Source organism: Dermacentor silvarum, chromosome 2 (genome assembly GCF_013339745.2).
Source record: "Dermacentor silvarum isolate Dsil-2018 chromosome 2, BIME_Dsil_1.4, whole genome shotgun sequence".
Classification (NCBI taxonomy): Eukaryota; Metazoa; Arthropoda; class Arachnida; order Ixodida; family Ixodidae; genus Dermacentor; species Dermacentor silvarum.
The window spans coordinates 189,854,339-189,876,714 of NC_051155.1; the positions used below are offsets into that span (position 1 = coordinate 189,854,339).

The following is a 22,376-nucleotide window of genomic DNA, read 5'->3' on the forward strand; positions in this document are numbered from 1 at the left end:
CCTGCATGTCGGCAATAAATACATGTTGACACAACATACTATCTGATCACTCTATTTAATTGAAACATGTTCCTTTTGCTCTTTTCCAGGACAAAGCTCCACAGAACAATGGTCCATTCCTTGAACGACTTGTGTACCACAGAGTACAAAAGTACAACCAGCAAGCCAGAGAGCTATTCTCGCCCAGAAAGCCAGAGTGAGTAGCTGAAGCAAGCAGCGGTAGTCTATGTTTGAGACCTGAGAAGAGAGTACTTGTTCAACTCAAACCTATCACTCACTCACTCACACACACAAAAAAAGATCTGACTGTACAAGAAACACAGGCTGGGAGAGAATAAAGAAAAAGTCCTTACTAAGTCAAAAGACAAAGTAAAAAATAAATGACTTACAAAGGCTTAAATAAATGTGTGCATCCATTCATCCAAACAGCGGCAAGAAGGAATATGCTGTTGTTTCTCCATTACCAGTCAAAAATTTGGTGGAAGCTTTTGATACAGAACAAAACCATTCTGATAGTGCTCTCAGATGGATGAAAAATACCAAGACCCCCACACTTTCTCTGAGGTTGACTGATATGTGCATCAGAACTATACAAGTCAATGCAAAGGCCTTCTGAAAGATAATACAGAATACAAAAAAAGGGGAAAAACATATTATCGAAAGTTTGTTCTGCCTCAGTGTGATTGGAGGCACATAAAATGGGCAAGAAAACACACAACCAAAAATATGCCAAGCATTAGCTCTATTAAACACTTTATAATGGCTTCTATGGATTTCTTTTAGTTCTTTGAAGCATTTAAAATGATTATCATAAAAGTTAATTCTGAAGCTGTGTGTACAACACAGAAATACTGCTGCATGTGCCACCGAGCCCTTAGTTTTGCCACCGAGCCATTTTATATTTTCCTCAGCAACTAGTCATGCAAGAGGTTCAGAGCATGTGCAGACAATTGTTTTCGCTTTACTTAGTATAGTATGGAAGACCTCAAATTCGTGCTTTAACTTTTCCTTTTCATTTCAGGATTTGGGAAGACATAAATGCGGAAACTGTAAATGCTGCCTATCACATACGAGACATCAATGTCAGTAAGTACACAATAATGTACACTTAGTGTAAGAAGTTAACAGGGTGCCGGGTTTAAGGGGAAAGCTGAATATTTATTCAGCCTAGGCACACAGCCTAGATTTCAGATTTGCTATCTGAACTAGTGTATGTGACCCGCTGCCACCACTGTTGCCACCAAGTGATGTGCTCCTTAGCACATGACCTGGCCAAAGTAAATGTTTGCTCTCTGTTTACACTATACACTGCAGTGCCTTTGTTTGTAAACATAGGGTTTATCCATGCAAAAAAAAAAAAATACAAGAGCACTGGCAAGTTCCAGATGTCCAAACCTGTTTAGCTACATCATAAGCACTGCCAAGGAATTCTGCCATGTCACTTTGTTAGATCATTTAGTATTGGCAATTTCATTTATAAAGAAGTTTTATTTAATTTCTTTAATACATATACGTGTCAATTATTTTACTGGATGAAGCAAAAAATCATCGACATTAGATAAGGTAAATGTGATAAAATTGAACACACACTTATCACATGACATTAGTATATACAGCACCACATAACTACATAGCCTGACAATGCTTTCATACAATCTCCTACTATCTCAATTATCGTTATTCACAGAAAATGCATCCAACAGCTCTCTTCATCATATGTTAGCGTCTAATCAGAAGTGCTGAAACACTGAAGGTATACACTGAATGCTAACACTAAATTAGGCTGGAGAGTAGGTTGCTCTTCTGGAAGGACCAGTTATCAGCATAAAAATTAAGTCCGAATTTAATGGCTTGAATTTCTTGCCTAAACTTGGCACTGATATTTCACTGCATGAAGTCACAGATTTCGTTGTATTTTCAAAGATTTCGGCCTTTTCAGCACTGGAATTTCTACAACTGTTACGAAGTTCACTTTTTGCCTATATTTGAGAGCAATGCAATTACTTTTAATAGCAATCAACAAGTACTAAACCATAGGAGCCGAAAAGGATTTGCCATGTCCTAGGGCTGGCTTTAGGAATTAGATGGCGTCGCAGCTTGTCGTTTGCATTATTTTCTTGCATATCGAGCCTTCACTCTTGAGTGCAATCAACCAAACTATCATAATTTCCTTTACTGTCCTTTTATTATTGCCAGAGCAATTATACAAATTCCTCGGGCACGTTTTTGCTATCGCTGTGGTCATCACTCCCACCTGGAGGGTTAGAAGGTCTCTAAAGAAGTGACAAACGCGTTATTGCATTTCAATGCAAAAACAATGAAACCAAGTTAATGCACCATCACACTCTGCTCAGCTGTTTCAGCAGCAAAGCCAGGGCTGTGTTTTGCCTTCCGTTGCTGGCATGAGCGTTGTGCGTGCAAACACTAGCATTCCTGCTGTGCACCTGTGCGCATACAGTGGTCTGAGTGGAAGAGACAGTAAACTTCAACTTGCAAAAACACCAACAGTTTTCTTTTGTCTCAGCATTGATTATGCCAGTGCTGTGAGATATACTTGGTAGCTGCAAGGGCACTGTTTATGCTCTACTGCACCAGCTGCTTCGTGTGCTGCGTTGCCCCGTGTCACCTCCAGATATTGTTAGAACACCATCCAAGGAAGGTCAAACCCGCTATGGTTGCTTGGTAGTTACGGTGTTGGGCTGCTAAGCACGAGGTTGCGGGATCAAGTCCCAGCTACGGCGGCCGCATTTCGATGGGGGTGAAATGCAGAAAACACCCATGTATTTAGATTTAGGTGCACATTAAAGAACCCCAGGTGATCCAAATTGAACCGGAGTCCCCCACTACGGTGTGCCTCATGATCAGACGGTGGTTCTGACACGTGAAACCCATAATTTTTTTTTTTAAAGGAAGGTCAATGCAACGCTTAGTCTTGCTATCACTTTCGATGTGAAACTGCCTTGGCAGGTGTGCTTTCCAGATACCACAGGATAAACATATTTTGAATATATTGCAGACCTTTGTAAAGGAAAAATTGTCATCCACCTGAATTGTTGCAAGAAGCTACAAGGAAACCCATATAGGTTTCTCGAAAAGAAAGCCTCGTAGTTGAAGAAAAATTCGTCCTGGACCAGAATCAGGTCCACTAGAACGAAATTTTCTTCAAATGTCAGGCTTTTTTTTTTTTTTTGAGAAACCCGTCCAGATTACCTTGGTAGCTTCGCACTACAATTCAGGTGGATGACAATTTTCCCCTTTCATGTACTTTCCTCCATCTTGCGGGCTTCTGCAGTATTGATTTGCCATTGCAGACCTTTATAATGTCTGATTTTTTTCATGTTCCAGAGGTATACGCTGGTATGCTTTTGGAGCCCTTCTCATACCTTGAGGTTCCAATGTAAGTTTCATTTTTCACACACGCTTTAAGAAAAATGCCAAACACACGTATACATACTAATTAATACAAGGAACTGACCCTGGTGACAATAGTTCATTGCTATAAAAGACCCAACACACGTGTATGTTATTCTTTTTCTGCACCATATTTCACAGCACTGCTGCAATAAACACTGACTGAATTTCCTACTATTCACACTTCCTGTTCTTATTTCAGTTTATCCTTCCTGTCTGTCTCGCAGATACGTGAACTATGGCACTGTGGGATTCGTGGCTGGCCATGAGATCATCCATGCGTTTGATGACAGAGGTATGCATATGGTTTTTCATGTGATTAACATTCATTGGAAACTCCACACGCTTTCTGGGACTTTCTACCAAACAATTTTCCCACCAACTTGGGTCACTTGGTGGTCCATCTAATGGGTACAGCATTGGGCTGCTCTGCTGAGGGAACAGTGTTTGAAATCAATCGTCGGGCAAATTTGGGTCACTGTGTATGTGTCAATGGACATGTGTCACTGGGTGTTTGCCACTCTGTAACGAACTTTCATGCTAAATTAGGCTACTGGGTACGTGCCACTAGGTATGTGCCGCTTTCAATGAAAAACAAAAAAACAAATCAAATAATTTTCTGGTGCTAGGCAGAATCAAACCCATGTCATGCATCTCGGACAATCTTGTCTGAATATATATTCACACGTGCACCACGTGTGAACTTGTCCGTAGACATAATTTCCTACCTTCCAGAGTATTTCATGGCTCAGTTTGCAAACGAATACACTGACACAAATGACTTTTGCATCCATCAAAATTGCATAACTACCACAACAATATTCTTGAACATTTACTTTATCAAAGTGATACAGTTGCAAAAAATGAGCGAGTAAATGGCATACTTTGTGTGTCCCTACAGCCATCAGCATCTTTGACATATGGTTAGACATTAGTGGACTATAAGAACAAAAAAGTTTTCAATGCACATTTTCCCTCCTTATACAGGTATCACTATTGATGAGCAAGGCATTGACTTTGAAAAAGACCAGTGGTCCCAGGGCACAAAGCAGGAGTTTAACCAGCGGATGCAGTCACTGATTGACTTTTACGCAAAGACATTTCAGGTATTGTACTCAACAACTAACAAGAGCATTTTTATGTTGGGCCCAACCTTCTTCTTTCAGATGAGCGAAATAGCCGGTCTCATGAATTATTTGATTACTACTACCAAACAATTCACTTTCCCGTGACACGAGCTATTGACTTACACAAGCCATCATTTCTTTTGCACAGGTCAATGGCAGCCACACCAGGAATGAAAATTTGGCAGACACTTCAGCTGCTAGGTTTTCTTTTAAGGTGAGAGATGAGACAGTACATGTGGATGTCCACAAGCACCTTGTTTCTGTGGGCCAACATAATTTTCGTTCTTCTCTGCAGTCATATCGCCTTGAGCAGGGACAAAACAAAGCACCTGCCTTGCCAGGCTTTGAGAACTACACTAACGATCAGCTATACTTCCTCTCTTTTGCTTCGGTATGTATGTGCATTACATTATCTCATCTTTTTTTGGAGTGCAAAGTTGCAACGGCTATAATATAACACCCTTTTGCAAAACAGATATGGTGCAACAATAACAAGTATGACCCGAACTCCATTTACAGCAACAACCATGCAAGGTAAGCATGCCCATTCTTGCAACATATGCACACAAAATAAAAATTTATTAGTACATAAGCTCAGCATCAAGATGACATCAGGTAAATTATACATGGAGTCATAACTGCGGCACATGCACTTAACTCTGTTTGCTAGATCACAATTCACTGACGATTACAATACTTCCTAATGCGAAATTTGAGCACAGCTCTATACGCGTTTTCATTTTGCTACATAGTGGCTGGCGTGGACAATCTGGCTCGTGTGGCACATTGCAAATGGAGTGAAGTGTGGCGCGACTGCCTCGCTAATTGGGAGATTGCGAGCCAGTGCGTGGCTGACACGTGGGCGTGATTCACAGCAGCCGCCACCGACAAACCTCCCAGACAACGTGTGCTAATCTGGCGCAATCTCGTAGCTATCGTTGCCGCACTAAGCTTTTCTTCTCACCCTTTCGCCACACCCTCCTCCTCCGCTTTCCGCCTCATGGTTCCGCTGCACGCTCCTCCGCTTTCCTCCTCGCGTCTCATCTCGCGTCCCCGTTGCACTCTGCGTTAAACTTTCGCCGTGCTCGTTCATTCGGTTATGCCGACGCTCGTCGCAGGAACGGGCGCCTAAGAGCTGCGCTCTAAAGTAGGATTCGCTACAGAAAGGATTCAAAGCATTTTACAGGGACTGAACTCTGAATTTATAAGGAACCTTGTCTTTGTACTTCAATATATAATAAGACCAGGATCACTGAGTGCACAGCGAAAACACTCTACTAGTCAGTGACATACCAAGAATGCAACAGTAAATGCCGCTGGAATCAAGCTGTTATTTATTTTTGAGGAATTCGTTACTGCTCATTCGTCGTCTTGCAATGTACTACTTTCGCATTTATCTATGCCATGCAATCATCACTCACTTGCCACTTTCTAGCTTCTTTGTTCCCTAGTGTGTACATAGACTCATGACCTTTAACCTTCGCTAGCATGCACCTGAAAAATATTGCTGAGCAAGGACATAACTAATGACAACAGGCAGCCCACCGCCGCAAGTATAATCAGCAATCAATTGAATTGAATCAATCCTCGATATAGTAGCAGGAATAACAATTTCAACGTGCTGCAGCAAGAGTGAATCGACAAAGAAAAAGGTTTAGCATCACAGTCATGAAGGAAAGATAGCACAATCTCGACCGACCCACTACCATCATGCGTGGTCATGCAAGCATCATATTCATAAATGAAGTCAATTGATGTAAATATAGTACATGCCCCCTCAGGGCAGTGCAGGGAGATTTTATATTGATACACTGTACCGGCACTCATCACTTTTATGAACTATACATCACAATATGATGAGACATCTTGGTTTAAGCTGACAACTATGGCTGCATTAAACATAATCATGTTTGCATTATATTCATGCAAATATGGACCTTTTTTGCTTACAAAGCACCGCTGAAAAGCACTACTCTTAGTTTCGCACAGCACTCTGAAAAGAAATTTCTGGGTCAAACAGAGCTGTTCTATAGCGTGTGAACATTACGTGAGATGTTATAGTTTCCGCTAGCATTAAAGGTGTTTTCGTCAGCTGGTGGTACACCAGGGGGTGTATTCTGCAAGTGTCCACCTAGTGGACATGTCCACTTCATCTGCTACTGAAGTTCTCATTGGATGGGCTATGGTATGCATGAGAATGAGACCAGCACTCCAGCCAATCAGCACTTCAGCAGCAGAAGAAATGGACATGTCCACTAGGTGGACACTTACAGAATACCCCCACGCCTCCCCTGCACTCCACTGTTCTAGTGGCATGCACAGTATATTTCACATTCATTATTACTCAGAACAAAGTGATAAATATTTCTGCACTGTAGTTTCGTAACTTGCTGCAGCGTGCTGCTCTAGCCGATGGCATAATTCCTCCCAGAAAAACTGATTTTCTTGCAAAAAAAAAAAAAAATGCAGTTTTGCCAGCAGGCAAAGCAGTGTCCATAAAACTACGAGAGAGTACTTAGAATCATACATCTATATGTTCAGTAATGCACTATATTTTTTTCCCTTGAAATTCGGTTGTCAAAAGAAACTCGCAATTATGCTTAAAATAGCAAAATACTTAATTAAGATATGTAATACATCCAGCTTGATGTCAACATTAGACGACACAAATTTTGTGCACAACACAGAGACCCAACAGCAGCTGCTCAGAGGCCATAGCATTTCGCAGTTGAGCATGAGATTGTGAATTCAAGTCCTGGCCAAAGTAGCTGCATTCCACACAGCAGGCTGTCAAGTGACAAAAAAAAAGAGTGAACGTTTTGCCTTTGTCACTCGGCAGCTTTCTGTGCGACAACTCACTGTCAATTTCACAAAGCTCTATAGCCATGGATAAATTTACCCAAATGTGAAATGCTCTGTGTAGCACCAGAAATATTTCACAGCTCCGACATCTTCAATCCAATCAATGAATCAATCAATCGGATGTTGCACAGTAGCTCAAAGACTAACCAAATACATCACGTATGAGACGCGTTCTGCAACCGGGCTCCTTTTTCACACTTTCCTCTGGACACGATCCACATTCTGGTGGTGGCGCCACGAAGTCCGCGCATACCCATTGGCATCATACACAGTGATCCAAGTTGGTGTCGTAGAGGTTCATTGAAGAGCGGCACATGCCCACGTGAATGGCCCCCATTTTTGACTGCACTAACATCTGGATCGGCCCACACTTTTTGGTGGGATAGCTAGATAGCCAGAAAGAAAACTGGTCCGACAATGCCAAGAATGCAATTCACATTATTATTTGCATCAAAAACATTCGCAGATGCATGCAATCCGAGCAATTCGTACCCTTTAAAATTCCTATCGGTCTGGTTTCCCACTCTGAGATCATTTCACTGAAATCAAATCATTTCATACATTTCGTGAAACTCATTTGCTATACCTGAGGCCATTTGAAACACTTCACTATATCTAGTGTACACGTTCATTATAATCACTGTTTTGTGCACACTTTCAGTAACTACCTGAAATCTACCCGAGTTTTTGCAAATGCTTCACTATATATCTGATGCAAGTACTTCACTATAGCTGAGGTATACTGATATGCTTTACTATATTCGAACTTAGTACTTCAATACTTACCACTATATCCAACATGTGCCGAAAAATTCTGCTCATTATTTTTTAATACCATTTACGCTAGCACTACAACTTCCGAATGCACAAAAAAATTTTAATTTCCCCATAATCCTTGGATAACAAAAGGTTTATTAACCAGCATGCAAAAAAAAATTTTTCTACAGGAAGACTAAAAAACAGCTGTTGAATATAAGCCTAGCACACCAGGATAAAAATACAATACCATGTTGAACAACCTATTGAAGAAATAAAAACAGCTTTATTTTGAGAAATAATTCTGCAAGACTAAAAACACATATTCCTAAGAAACAATGGCAACATTTCAATGACTTTTTGACTACACCATAGGCAACCATTGATAAAATAAATTATAAACATGAAATCTGCACTGAATCATCTTGTATAGCCAACTCATTTCGCAATTACTTCAATGAAGTGTACAGTAATAGCCCAGCAGCCTCCTCATATCCGCTTAACCATTACAATCATACATTCTTTCTTTTCCTCGTCTCAGCCGATGAGGTCTGTTATGCTCTATTAAATCTAACACTACCCCAGGTCTAGATAATGTCCCTGCCTATCACTTGTTGCTCCTTGTATTGCATAAACACTGAGCAGCATAACTAATCTAATTTTTCAGATGCGGCACCTTTCCCAGTTCGCTTTAGAAGGTGAAATTAAATACAGTCTATAAAAAAAGGTGATACAGCTCAGGTGTATAATTACCGCCGAATCTCTACTTTGTCCTCCATTAGTATACTTATTGAGAAATTATTTCTGAAACATGTAAACAGCTAACAAAATTTAAATTGTTGAAACCTTGCCAATTCGGTTTCCATCCTGGCAGTTCGACCAGCTTAGCTTAGCAGCTTGACCGATTGCTATTGACAGCGGTAAATTCATTGGCTCAGTATCTTTAGATTTTACTAAAGCTTTTGATACTGTTAATCATGCCATTTATTACCAAAGTATAATCTTTAGGTATAACAGGTCCATCGAAAACTTTTTTTTAAATGACTTACTTGACCGTGAGCAAACAGTGTGTAGGGGGCACTTATTCCGAGATTGAAAGTTATCAATCAAGGGATACCACAGGGCTCATTACTTGGATCATTGTTATTTTGCATTTACATTAACAATTTACTTGATTTTCTTAATCTTTCTAATACTGTTCTATACGCTGATGATACCGCTATTTCCATGTCAGGCAAGTCTTTAACAGCCTTACTTCTTAAACTCAACAATCAACTAGCGAAAGTTGTAGAATGGTGTCAGTTAAATTATTTAATTGTAAACCCTGTCAAAACTCAGTTCACGATTTTTAGAACAAAGCAGAGGATGTTGCCGTGTATACCCCAAGTAACCCTCGACAGTCACCGTATTCCAGCAGCAAACTGTGGGTCATTCCTTGCATAAATTTAGATCATAACTTGAAGTTTACTAGTCATATTGCTTTTGTTGAACAAAAAACAGCTTTCAGCATAAGAGCACTGATTAAATCACGAGCATTTTTTTTTTCAGAACGCGCATTATTATTTTTATACTTTGCGTTCATTCACTCATATCACCTATGGTATTGCTTCCTGGGGAAACACATATAACTGTCACCTCTCGTCTATTCAACACATACAGAAGCAGGCTATTCGCATAATTATTAATAGTTCTTTTTACTCTAGTGCTCTCCCGCTACTTCAGGCTAACTTTATTCTACCTTTATCTAGCTTGTTTAAGTATCATTTAAGTATTTTTTTATTACTTTAACAGTTTGCTTACGAATTTTTAGACTGCAGATTACTCAATACCAACCGCACTAGGTTTGCACATAATTTCAACTTTCTACTACTTGAATGTAACACCAACTATGAAAAAATGGCATCCTCATTTTCAGCGTTAAAAATATGGAATGACGTACCACATTCACTTAAACAATAATCATTCTTCAATGCATTCAAACATGAATTGAAATGCTTGATTTTTTGTAAATAGTTTCATGCCTGATACTATATATGTATAGTTATGCTGTTTGATATATGTACTTCTTTGTTTATCGTCACTTACCAATGCATTGCATTTTGCACGTTAATTTGTTTTTCTTGTACTTTAATTCTGCTGCGTGAACCCCACGTCTTGTATACATTTTTTTTTTCAACCGAGGGTCCCATTGCAGTTGTTGACTTCGGGACTCTTGTCTGCATACTATCTGTACATAATCGTTGCTAGTTAAATAGATAATAAACTGAAACTGATGCTCCTGCATACGTGCCAGCCTCGCGCTCTTGAAATGCTCTTCCATGCAGTATAATCAATTCACTATACTCTAGCCATATTGAAACATGTCACTATATACAACATACTCCTTCTTTATACTCGAGGTCTTGTGCATACTTTGAGAAAGTACCCGAAATCTACTTTGCAAATGCTTAACTATATTTGGTGCGATTCTTTCCACTATAACTTAATATTTCTTTAAATGCTTCACTATGTCCATGTTTAGTAGTACTTGTATGCTCCCTGCTATATCCAATGCATGTCCCTGTATGCTGCGCCGGCTAAGCTCTGCACAATGCGCCTGTACCTACTCAATATCTACAACACCACCACACACTGCCACGCGAGAAACATAGTCGAACTCTCGTATACAGCTTTGCTGTAAGGGGGTCCAGCTTACACGTCAACTTATTTGGCACCCAATACCTTTATTTACAGGGTGAATGGACCACTCATGAACTTGGATGAGTTTGCAGAGACCTTTCAATGTCCTCGTGGAAGCAAGATGAATCCAACATGGAAGGCTCCTGTGTGGGATGTCTGAAGGCCATAACTGCTGATCCTTGCTATTAGGAGTTCGGCGGCTTAGATATGCAACTACCTCAGCATTTACATACACGCATACACAAGAGAAACCTCCATAGCATGTAGCCTTGCTAATGTTGCAGATTTGTGCGCGACGTTAGTGTCATGTTATAGCAACTATGCATTTCTAGCTAGAATTATTCAGTCAATGAAACGAATATATATATATATATGCACTTAAAATGTTCTGTTCATTTCCAGCAGATTTTTACCTAGAGAATAGGTGCCACAAAACTTAAGAGATGCAGTAGGTTTTACTAGATTGATATAAAACAAGTTTGACTTCACTGTTGAAGTTATTAGAGCATAAACTAACACGATGGTCACAGGTATTTAATTCCAGGAACAGCAACATCAGAACAAGCTTTTGTACATAGCAGCCAGAAACCACACATCATTCCATAACATAATCGCACCACATTCTTTTATTATTTAACTACTTTTCATTGTCATACTTCACACCTCATGAACAACTCCCGGTGATGTGGTAAAGAAAGATGACAAAATGTACAGAATACAATGAATAAAATATTTTGCACATTCACACCTGTGGTCTCTGTATGCGCAGCAACAACATGCCGTCAAGTTATCACCACGGTTCCTTTTCTGACTGCTGATGTCACCTGATAGGAAAGCAAGACAACAAAGAATATGAAAACAAAACATAATCAGCAAAAATAAACACAAAAGTGAAAGCAAACAAAGCAGCTAAAGTCTAATAATTGAGTGTGAATTTTTCTTATCTACTCCAGATGTCTGTGTTGATTGTGATTCTCAAATTCAAAATGTATCAGTTTACATTATGCCAAACCATGCTTACACTGGCTGATACTAAAATACACACAGCATCTCAGGTTAAATGCAGACTTCTGGATTTTCATGATTATGCAAATTGATGCAGCTGAATATGCATAAAAGTAAGGAAAATAATGACATTTTGAAAGAAGGTCAAAAGTGGTCGAGAGATATGTATACCACATGCATGAATATGAAACAATGTGACATCACCACCATCATGAATGGCTTCACGGTAACATACACAGTGCACCTTGTAAGGGTAATAAACTTTGAAGAACCCCCCCCCCATAACAGTTCAAGAAAAGTTTCAGACATCTACATCAATGAATATGGTATATCACTAGTTTACAGTGCCCACAAAGCACAGGATGAGTAAAAAATATCAATAAAAATGTCACATAAGATACCACCTCACCCAATAAGCCATTAATGAGGCCACCTTTAACAGCAGGACACAAAGCTGTTTTTCGATTAAATACTGCCCCAGACAATGGGAACTAAGCACTTTATTCCTCTACATAAACCCGTAAATTACAGAGCACTAAGCATGAAGTATCTAACAGCGTGCCATTTTTTGTGCGAAACATACATATTCTTGGGTGACACAAAACCCCGGCTTTCCCACAAAGAAAGAAAAAAAATATTTATGATATTGTTTCAAGTCAGACTCACAGGAAACACTGACCTTACATTGTGAATACATTCTGAAGAAAGCAAACACAGTTTACGAGATGAATGATTGCCAACTTTGACAGCAAGTAAGCAATTAAAATTACCTACTGTGTTACCGTAAAATTCTGAGCAAGTGCCCCCACCCGTGCAAGAGCCCCCCCCCCCACTCCGCACCAACACTGGCCTGCCACATCCAGTCCACGAAAATAATGGCAAATTCGCCAAATCCCACCAGTGCGCATCACGGTGCCCCGGTGAGCCAATTCATTGAATCATGGTCGCACCCGGCGCCCCTAAAGTCCCTAGATATTTTTTCTAGGGAGTTTAGGCACCCCAGTGGGCACACGTGCGCATCGGGGTGAACTCGGCTGGCGGTCTGTAGTTCATGGACCGCCAGCCGACGGCGAGATCTGCCTCTCACACGGCACAGAGGATTTCCCTGCGGCACAGCGACGTGACCACTCGGCGACAGAGGAGTGGTCGCGGCTACGCTTTGGCATCGCCGCTGCTAATCACTCGCCACCGATATCGTCGCTAGGCCTTTTCCAGGTTATTTCGAATCTAGCAGACGGCGCTTCAGAACGAACCATCGACGCCCTCAAGCAGCAATGTTTTGCTACCGTCGTTGCCACTTTACCCTCTCCTCGCAATAATTTCACACGATGAAGAAAACATGCTGATATTTGCGGTGCCACCAGCTGCGATGCGAGCATGGCAGAGCCGCGGTTCGCTGTCCGCCGTCGGTAGCCATGCACTGCAGCTGAGCTTGACTTGTATCAGAACTCTCATTAGAGAGTTCCGATACAAGTCAAACAAGTGCTAAACGTTTCACTATGGACATGGTTATTAATAAAGTGAACATTACGCGTCACTTTACTCTAGCGAACATAATTTTTCCTGGAATAGAAGCTGCGTAACTAATGTTCGTTTCGCTGGTCGCGGCGACGCATCGGTGCAGCGTCAATGCGCTCTTTCTGTAGTTCTTTCGGTGGTTTTGAGAGTTATAAACACCACTAACAAATCTTTGGCTTAATAAAGTTCATGTTCAATAAAATTTTAATGCCATTCCCACTGCACTTCTTATTTGTTTTTTTTGGTGGGAAAATTTTGTCGTTGCCATTTTGAATTTTGGTGCCGTTCCGTGATAGTGCCCCCCCCCCCTAACTTTGCCAGTAATTTCGATTTGCTTGAGGGGAAGCGCTTGCTCGGAATTTTACGGTACTCAGATTACTGAGTAATTACATAACAATATGTGTATTGAAGTGAACGCTGCAAATAAAGAATGCAGCCTTCAAAAATGAGCTTTTTTTTTGTAGCTACAACCTGATTAATCCAACCTCAGCATAATAAAAGTGGTTCCCATCAAAATTTTGCTTGCATGAAATTTTCAAATGAATTTGTGTACTGCACACACCCTGAAAGTCCGTGGCTACATCCATAATTTTTACTACAAAGTGCATCAACAACGTACAATCATATGAGCTCACAAAACCAGATCAGCAGGGCATGGCACCAATATGCTGGATTCAAGATGCACAACATGTGAGCAGTTGGAGCCACACAGACATGCAGACCCTACGATTTCCTCACACTTAGTGGTCTATGGTCACACTTGGTGGTCGATTTCCTCACACGAACCACTTTTTTTATGCAAGGCAGTGCCAATGCTTGCAGTGGTGGTGCTTGCTTTTAATGGCACACAGAATAACATTTTTCAACACCACTTGTCAAAGTGCAAGTTGTGACCATAAAGCTCAGAATTTTGCAGTTTGTGTACCATATTTCATTACAGGTACACAGGAGTGCAGCTGATAAAGTATGCTTTGTAGCTTTGGCAACACTGCATGCAACTAGCGAAGTGTGCGTAATAAGGAGCACCAAAGCACAACATTGAAGCAGCAGGCAAACTGCTGAATGCCTAGTGTCAAATCCATTCATCCCACTGTTCACTTTGTCGTCCACATGCAGTACACTCTTCAAAAAATTAGAGCATGAGACACACAATGGTTTTAGCTAAGTGAGAATAGTGTACAAAGGAACCATGGAAGGTGTACAGCAAGGAAATCTGCGCTCTTTTCTTTTTTTTTTTGGTGACAATCTTTAGTAGTATATCTCTTACCTGTATGCATTCTCCTTGCCAAAGCGACAACAGATAGGGGATAAGAAAATTAGCAACAGGACACTACTGATTAGTCACCAAGCAATTAGCATAAAAATAGAGGATGCACAAGAAAACCAGCACGAAGACAAAGAATAATGACATTAAACACTTAGCAATTAAACATTCAAGGCTGAGGGCACAAGTCCGTCAACTGTCGAGACAAGCTTGGTTATTTTTGATATTTCTCAAGCAGGGGATGACGAAAAGTTGAGCAGAGGGGAAAAAAGAATCTGCAAGAAGCCTAATAGATATGTGAATACAAAATGCAGCAACTCGATAGGCAAAAAGACTATGACACAGAGCAAGAAAGCAATGCACGGCATAGCTCAGCACAGGTACCTGAGAAAACAGGCAGGCCGCTTCCGCCCATTGGGGATAAAGCCACGGGCCCTGAGACGGCGAACAGCTTCACGCAAGTGCTTGGGCTGTAGAGGCCCAGTCTCTCCCTGCTTCTCAAGAACGTCAAGTGCCTCTTCCACTACTTCACCCACAAACACCTTTGCAATGCCAGACACTGCAATAACCACGTTTTGCGACACTGAGCAGCCTGTGAGTGACTGGACCAGCCGCTTCACTGCTGCTTTTGGAAATGCTGAACGCCGGTACATCTCATACCTGTGTGAAAAGATAGGAATAGCTGCAACACAAATGACACGCAGCTGCAACACTGAGACTATGGCACGAAAACAGTTAGCGGAAGTGCCAACAAATATTAATTAGCAGAGTTTGATACCAATATCACACTGGCACTCTTCGACAACTATAGAGTCAACAGCCTTTGAAATTAACAAACTATCAACTAAAAGTGGATTGTATCACTGAAACAGGGCAAACTTGACGACTGCTGAAATATCTGTGTATGTGCATGTGTGTCTTATCGTACGCCTAAGTTTCATTAAGTGCGCTGCCATTCAATAAAGAATGTCCAACCAACTAGCCCGCCAATTCCTCCTGAGAAATATTTCAGTAATCTGACACCAAGTGTTTGTGGCACCATTGTCCAGAGCAACAATTCTGCCTCCCAGAAAGTGAAATGCTCCGAAAATTATTCTAAATACTATCTAAAAAGTGCATTTCCTTTGCTGCAGAATTTTTTAATGTCATACTGAAATTATGTGCAGTGCATACCGTTATGTGTTCTGCTGTTTCATTTGCATATTTTGAAGAGATTGTTATCGGTTTTGTTTGAGCATTCTAGAAACATTGAGGCTGCTGGCTACAGTGTTTTGTCATGGCGTGAGAATGGCTCTTATTTTTGCTGTAAAAAACTGTTTTTATAAGGTAAACAGTTTCTTGTTACTTTTCTTCGAACGCATTGTTTATGGTACACTCATGCAAACAAGCTGTTGACAAGGGCATGCACCTGTTGCTCAAATGCCGTCAAGGTCTTCATAGATTTTTGTTCAATTCAGCCAGCACGATAAACTATTGAAAAACGTTGAAGCTACTTATGTAACAGTGCCTACTTCATTGAACCGATAGACTATCGGTATGAAGGCCTTTAAAATGCCCGTGTGACACTGGTAAAAGAATTTGAGGAATTGCCAACAGAGGACCCTGGGCCAACTTCCCCCTAGATTCATCTCTAAAAGTAAAATTTCAGTACTTCAGCAATTTATCAGTTTGCTTTCATAAGACATTCCCTCACACTGGCAAGAGCTCACAAGTGGTACAATATACCTGCCAAGGAGCCACTGGTACAATGTAACAGTGTTAATAAACAAAGTATAAAATTACCACCACAATAAAGGGGCACGCAAATGCTGCCTAGAACACACAATAATCAAATATCATGCACTACACTTGCAATTCAGTGGAAGAAAATATTAGTGGCATCAACGAAATATTGACAAAAATGTTTGTCTCATTTTTATGCTTTGTTAAATAACTATCAACTCTGCAATGATGCTGCGAGGCCATAATTCTTTCAACACACAACAAATAATGAATTATAATATGACCAATTCAAAATGCACACAAACTGTAGCACAGCTTTAGATGTGTTGGACAGGGTCCATTTGCACATGACAAAATTAAAGTGATGGCCACGTGCCGTCACTGTTGCATGGTCATTCAACTCTGTGCAGTGGCCACAAGCCACACCATGATCATCTTGCTGAAAGCTTTAAATTACGGGACAACAGGGAGACAAGGTAAGAAGGGCTCCCTGTGTTCAGAGAGAGACGATGGCAGAAGGCCATGTTTATCCGACATTGAATGAGAAAAATCCCCCAGTGAAGGAGGAATGGCAGGTGTGGTGCGAATACAGCTTAGGGCAACACAATCATTAAGTGGCTCAAAAACATTGCACGAGAAAGACTGACACCAGGAAGTGATCACCTCTAATTTTCATGACATGTGAATGAGCCCTGCCCAACATGTCTGAATTTCCACCTTATTTGTCATGTTATTTGAATTGGTCATATTAAATGCTAATATAATTCCTGATTTGTTGCATGTTCAAGGAGGTAAGGTTTCAAACTGTTGTTACAGAGTTGGGAGCTATAAAAGCTATAAAAGCCAGACACAAGATTGTTGTGTCAGTACCTCATTAACATCACACCCATTAAAACGGCACTTTATTTTACCATTACAAAATAGAATTCACAAAATGTGACAGTCAAAACTATATGGCCATGCAATCACAATCTCCTATTAATTATAATCCAAGGACAAGCTTAATGCACAATTTGTCATAAACATACATGCCTGCAGCTACCAGGCCTGGAATACACAAGCAATAAAGTTGCCTTCTTTTCAAATTATTTGTGACTGCTGTCATGACCATTGCGTAATATTATGAACACTACTGGAAAAAATGACTGTAGATACCTCAACTATGACACAAAGCTTGAGCTTCAGGAGAGGTTAAAGGGTCCCTGAAACGGTTCGGACAAATTTTGTAGACGCGTAGGGTGCAGCTACAGTAAAACATTCACGTCACAATTTAAGTGAAGCATCTCATACTAAGAGAGCTACGGACGATTACAAGTTACCCTCCTCCCTAGCCATGCATTTCCTCCTCAACTCGCTCGCCGAGTGATCGGGGATAAGCTCCGCCTGCGCTGGCTCTACGTCATGTTGTGACGCACGTTGTCGTCTATTTCCGGTTGTCTTGGAGCCAGCGCGCAAAGGCTCGCCAACCTCTCCGCTAGCTGCCCGGCCGCCGATCCCCAGCGAGAGCGATCAAGCAGCGTGCATTGCGAGCGTTCTGTCGCAGCGCCGAGCGTGTCCAGTATTCCGGTAACCAGAGGCGGGCTGGGTGTTTTGACGGCTTCGTAGACGTACGTGAGCAGCCTGATCGGCATGCACGGTCCAGCCGTCTGGTGGCGCAGAGCTCAAACAGCCAAATACAGATCTAATATTGCTGTAACCAAGTGTAAAACATTTGAAACATATAAAAATATGTGTTCAAGATTACGCTCCTGCCAAAAATTTGAGCCAGCAGCAAAGTAGAGAAAACTTGGTTACTGCTATATTAGCTGTGTGTTTGGTTGAGCTTTGTGCCGCCAGGTGGCTGCACTGTGCAAGCAGTTCACGTTTGCCCCTCCGTTCATCACGTAAAACGGCCTGTACACTTACGCTTGCGTTCACCTGAATACCGGACAAGCTAAATTCTATTGCGGCAATTCTTCGATGTGATGTGACGGCTGCAAACGCGTAGATGCTGGCGCCGTTTGGATACCGTCAGTCCGATGCGCTGCAGCCACTGCGCTCGTCTGCTGCCTTGCAGCGGGGCACGATGCCGCAGCTTGATATGTCGCCGATCGCTACGTTTGCAGCCCACAACGCAAGGGCGAACCGTGGTGCTTGCGAAAAGAAAGAACAAGACCAACACTGACCGCGCAGCTCTCGTCAACACGGAGCACATTGTAACACAAGCAGACGACACTTGCTGTGGGCCGGAAGTGCTTTTTGTGTAGTGATACATGTCCTTGTGCATTCTCTTTCTGTTACAAATTAACTAACATCTAAACTCTTACAAACAACATTTGTTCCCCATAATTTTGGAAAAATTATCGATGACGCACCCTGGGTAGCCAATCGGATAGCTGGCCCAGTGACGTCATCTGGGCAAAACACGTCATCTGGGCAAAAAAATCAGCCGCTTGGCGTGCTGCAATCGGTAGCGATGTACATTTTTAAAACCTTATAATAAATTACACGCTTTACGTGGAGCGCTTAGATGCATCAATTAATGATCAGAAGGACCTACTCTAACGACTCAGTACGTTTGTACACAATCGTCAAAATCGTTTCAGGGTCCCTTTAAAGCATATCGTAGTCTGTCAAGCTTTGCAAGAAAAATGTTGCCTAAAGAAACAGGCAGCGACAGAAAGTGGTGACAGACAGAATGAACTGTGCACACAACTGACTGCACTGCTACAACTTCCTTAGTTTTACTATATACACAGAGCTATAATATAATGTCACTAACTGTATGAAAAATTGTTTAGTTACCTAGCACTTTGGATGCCTTCTTAGCAGTACAATACTATGCTGCTATGAGCTCTAAATATGAAATGCTGAACCTCTATCTTGTACAGGTAGGGTTAGTGTGACATTCTACCACTGTTTAGAGCATGTTGTTCGCTGGTCACGACAATAGTAATAAATAAACAGGGGGGAAACCGCACCTGTTCAACTGCGCTTCCGAGAAATTGGATACGAGAACCTGCATCTTCTCGCGTTCTTCTTCCTCAAGCTGTTCTCGCGTCTTGCTAGGCGCCGGTTGGCTGTCTGAGCCACCGGCAGCGCCTTCGACTCTCCGTGAAGCAAGGCTTGGGCCCGGGGTGTGACTCACAGACTCTTCGAGCATCTGAAGAGTGATTTCATTGTCTGGAGAGTCTGGTGCCTTTGGCTCATCTAGATCGTGGTCTTGTTCATGATCGTGTTCATTATCGTGGTCATGATCATGTTCAGTGTCGTCCTGGTCGAGCTCAGCTTCATGGTCATCAACGTTGGCCGCGTTGTCCTTAGCGTCCTCATCGCTCTTCATCTGAGACAAGTCACCTGATAAAGGAGACACACAACGAAGAACATTGAAATGATATAAGTCCAAAGGCTAGAGCAGGACTAAATGAGTCAACGCTCTTTACGCCGTTTCTCAGCCGGAGCACGACGCGCGAAACATGCTACACGCAACGCGTAGCAGAAAGCTCGGAGAGCACCTAGCCAGAGCAATTCACAGCATGAAACGAACGCATACGTGACGCTTCACAACGGATTTCCAGGTTAGCTAAATACGATTCCAAGCGAAAAACTGTCGTTTTTACCTGTGGTGTCGTCGGGAAACGTTGACATCGTGTGTGTCGACGGCAACAGTCAAGAAACAACGCAAAGGTTGTCACAACCAAACTACAGCCAAACGAAAGAGTTCGCAAGTATTGATTAAAGACACAGAAGATGCACACCGTGAAACAGGTGAAAAGCGCTACAGCTCAAAATCCGATGCGAAAGCAGTACAGCTGCGCCATGTTGATGTTATGATCGCGCGCTTGCATGCGCTCGCTGGCGACGCTGGCGACAGTAGGTCATGCCAACATGCCAGTGATATATGATTTACCTTATTGTTCTTTATAAACAAAAACAAAAAGCTAATACTTTATGCTTCAGTATTTATAACATATAAACATAACAAACAAACGTTCTTCTTTAATTTTAACGCGGTCATTATACATAGCCGATTACTTGGCGATCTGTCTAACATTGGTCAGGCAACTCTGAGCTTGTTTGTATCGGCGGAAGTTGGCGGTTGCAAAAACGTGTGTGAATCTCGCGATCTCACCGCTATGTTACTTGTCTCAAGCAAGTTTTGATAGTTCGTGCAGTGTTTTAGAAGTACGAGAGTGCATTGCAGGAAAACATTGCCGCAAACTACCAGCACGGAACGTAAGCGTCATTCTTTGTAATGGCGACGACGTCAAAACGTATTGTTTACGTTGGTGGACTCGCAGAGGAAGTCGACGAAAAGGTGCTGCACGCGGCTTTTATACCGTTCGGCGACGTAGTGGATGTTCAGATTCCACTCGATTACGAAACTGAAAAGCACCGCGGTTTCGCGTTTGTCGAGTTTGAGAGCGCGGAAGACGCCGCTGCGGCCATCGACAATATGAACGATTCGGAGCTATTCGGCAGGACCATTCGCGTGAACATTGCAAAGCCGATGAAAATCAAGGAAGGTTCCACGAGAGCAGTGTGGTCCGAGGACAGCTGGCTGCGGCAACACGCCGGCGAAACTCTCAATACCAAGGAAGGCGACGAAGACTCGAAGGAAGGTGACGAAGCCGACGCTCAGAGCGACGAGAAAGAGTCCGGCGACAAAACGAAGAAAGTGGCCAATCCTCAAGTCTACCTAGACATCAGCGTGGATGGACAAGAGATTGGAAGAGTCCGCATCATACTGTACAAAGACGTGGTGCCTCGCACGGCGGAGAACTTCCGCTGCTTGTGTACGCATGAGAGGGGCTTCGGTTTCATCAAGAGCACCTTCCACCGCATAATTCCCGGATTCATGTGCCAAGGCGGAGACATTACCAATCACAACGGCACCGGCGGAAGATCGATTTATGGCCGAAAGTTCGACGACGAAAACTTCGAGCTAAAGCACACGGGTCCGGGAATGCTGTCCATGGCGAATTCCGGTCCCAACAGCAACAGCTCCCAGTTCTTTCTGACCACGGCGAAAACGGATTGGCTGGATGGGAAGCACGTGGTGTTTGGACAGGTCATCAGTGGCATGGAAGTTGTCAGAAAGATGGAAACGTACGGTTCGTCATCGGGCAAGGTATCCAAAAAGGTTGAAATTTCCAACAGTGGCGAATACACGTAGCTCTAGCTTAATAAAATGTTTGCGACTGTTTACCCAGTACGTTCCGTATTTGCATCACACGTCTTACCCTGTTCTGCAATTCTCAGCGAAACGAGGATGAAAATCTTTTGCACGCTACCTGTACCGGTTGTGTGACAGTGATCGTCAATTATAGCTATGTCAGCTCTCACATTGGCTCCGTGCACAAATAAGCACATATAACGACGATAGTATCATCACATCAGCCAAAAAGAAAGAAATGCTATTGGAACTATTCTTCCGGAAATGTTACATCAAATGAAATTGATGCCTATTACAGCAAACAAAACATGCCAGTGTGCACTGTTGTGATCACCCAACATTATAAATGCACATCACCATTTAGTGCACAATCTCTTGCAAATAAAAGCAGATATAAGGGAGTGCCATCAGTAACTTGTGTGTAGATTCATAGTGGAAAGACAGTTCACAGTTCTATATAGAGTTTTATATAAGCGTTGAAAGCTGCTTACGAGTAACAATAGCTTACAAATATAGCTTCGGATATTCATAAATCACTCAACGCACATTGGGTACACGAGAGTATATATTGCTAGACAAGATTTTCGAATTAAATTTTGATGAACGCTACAACAGAAGCTGCGTGCAAGCATCTTATGCTTTGCGTCCGACCCAAGCTCTGAATAGTATTTAGACAGGGTGAAGAGAATATGTACACATCACTTACCTGACATACAATATATTGAAATTTCACCGCGCTACTTGGTCAGATTGCAATTTTCACTTTGATCTTAGCCCAAAAGGCCTCTTCAGTTTCTTGAGTAAGCGTATGACATCGGTACATACATCATGCATGCCCGAAGCTTGATTCAATACATGCAGCATGAAGGTAAAGTTG

The 22,376-nt window shown here is 42.0% G+C and overlaps 3 protein-coding genes and 1 long non-coding RNA gene across 7 annotated transcripts in view; 2 read left to right on the top strand and 2 right to left on the bottom strand.

Moving 5' to 3' along the window:
* LOC119442324 (neprilysin-1) overlaps positions 1-11,580 on the top strand; it is a 51,382-nt gene extending 39,802 nt beyond the window's left edge. For 3 of the 4 annotated variants that reach the window (XM_037707164.2, XM_049662056.1, XM_037707166.2), the window contains 9 exons: positions 90-196; positions 1,022-1,086; positions 3,346-3,397; positions 3,639-3,706; positions 4,399-4,517; positions 4,687-4,752; positions 4,834-4,929; positions 5,014-5,072; positions 10,890-11,580. In XM_037707164.2, the coding sequence (XP_037563092.1) occupies positions 90-196; positions 1,022-1,086; positions 3,346-3,397; positions 3,639-3,706; positions 4,399-4,517; positions 4,687-4,752; positions 4,834-4,929; positions 5,014-5,072; positions 10,890-10,995 (738 nt within the window). In that variant the 3' untranslated portion in view covers positions 10,996-11,580. Of the gene's footprint in view, positions 1-89; positions 197-1,021; positions 1,087-3,345; positions 3,398-3,613; positions 3,707-4,398; positions 4,518-4,686; positions 4,753-4,833; positions 4,930-5,013; positions 5,073-10,889 lie in introns of those variants that run through there. The other variant, XM_049662057.1, reaches the window with a different exon arrangement.
* LOC125943250 (uncharacterized) lies at positions 38-3,645 on the bottom strand. Its single transcript, XR_007465693.1, has 2 exons — positions 390-3,645; positions 38-237 (listed from the first exon to the last, which is right to left on the bottom strand). It is a non-coding gene; the product is annotated as an uncharacterized LOC125943250 (long non-coding RNA).
* Positions 11,058-20,173, bottom strand: LOC119442325 (transcription initiation factor TFIID subunit 11). The gene is made up of 4 exons (XM_037707167.2): positions 19,944-20,173; positions 19,305-19,680; positions 15,007-15,282; positions 11,058-11,659 (listed from the first exon to the last, which is right to left on the bottom strand). The coding sequence occupies exons 1-4, from the start codon at positions 19,969-19,971 to the stop codon at positions 11,656-11,658; spliced, it is 684 nt and encodes a 227-aa protein (XP_037563095.1). The 5' UTR covers positions 19,972-20,173; the 3' UTR covers positions 11,058-11,655.
* A 206-nt stretch (positions 20,174-20,379) lies between these two features.
* On the top strand, positions 20,380-21,538 carry LOC119442326 (peptidyl-prolyl cis-trans isomerase E). The gene has a single exon (XM_037707168.2). The coding sequence runs from the start codon at positions 20,579-20,581 to the stop codon at positions 21,497-21,499; it is 921 nt and encodes a 306-aa protein (XP_037563096.1). The 5' UTR covers positions 20,380-20,578; the 3' UTR covers positions 21,500-21,538.
* Positions 21,539-22,376: the final 838 nt, after the last annotated feature.

Excerpts from the sequence above, each read along its gene's own strand:
- LOC119442326 (XM_037707168.2), top strand. The coding sequence starts at position 20,579 with ATGGCGACGACGTCAAAACGTATTGTTTACGTTGGTGGACTCGCAGAG.
- LOC119442325 (XM_037707167.2), bottom strand. The coding sequence starts at position 19,971 with ATGTCAACGTTTCCCGACGACACCACAG. Across the intron at positions 19,681-19,943 it reads GTTTCCCGACGACACCACAG|GTGACTTGTCTCAGATGAAG; the intron begins GTAAAAACGACA and ends CTCCTTTATCAG. Across the intron at positions 15,283-19,304 it reads TCGGAAGCGCAGTTGAACAG|GTATGAGATGTACCGGCGTT; the intron begins GTGCGGTTTCCC and ends CTTTTCACACAG.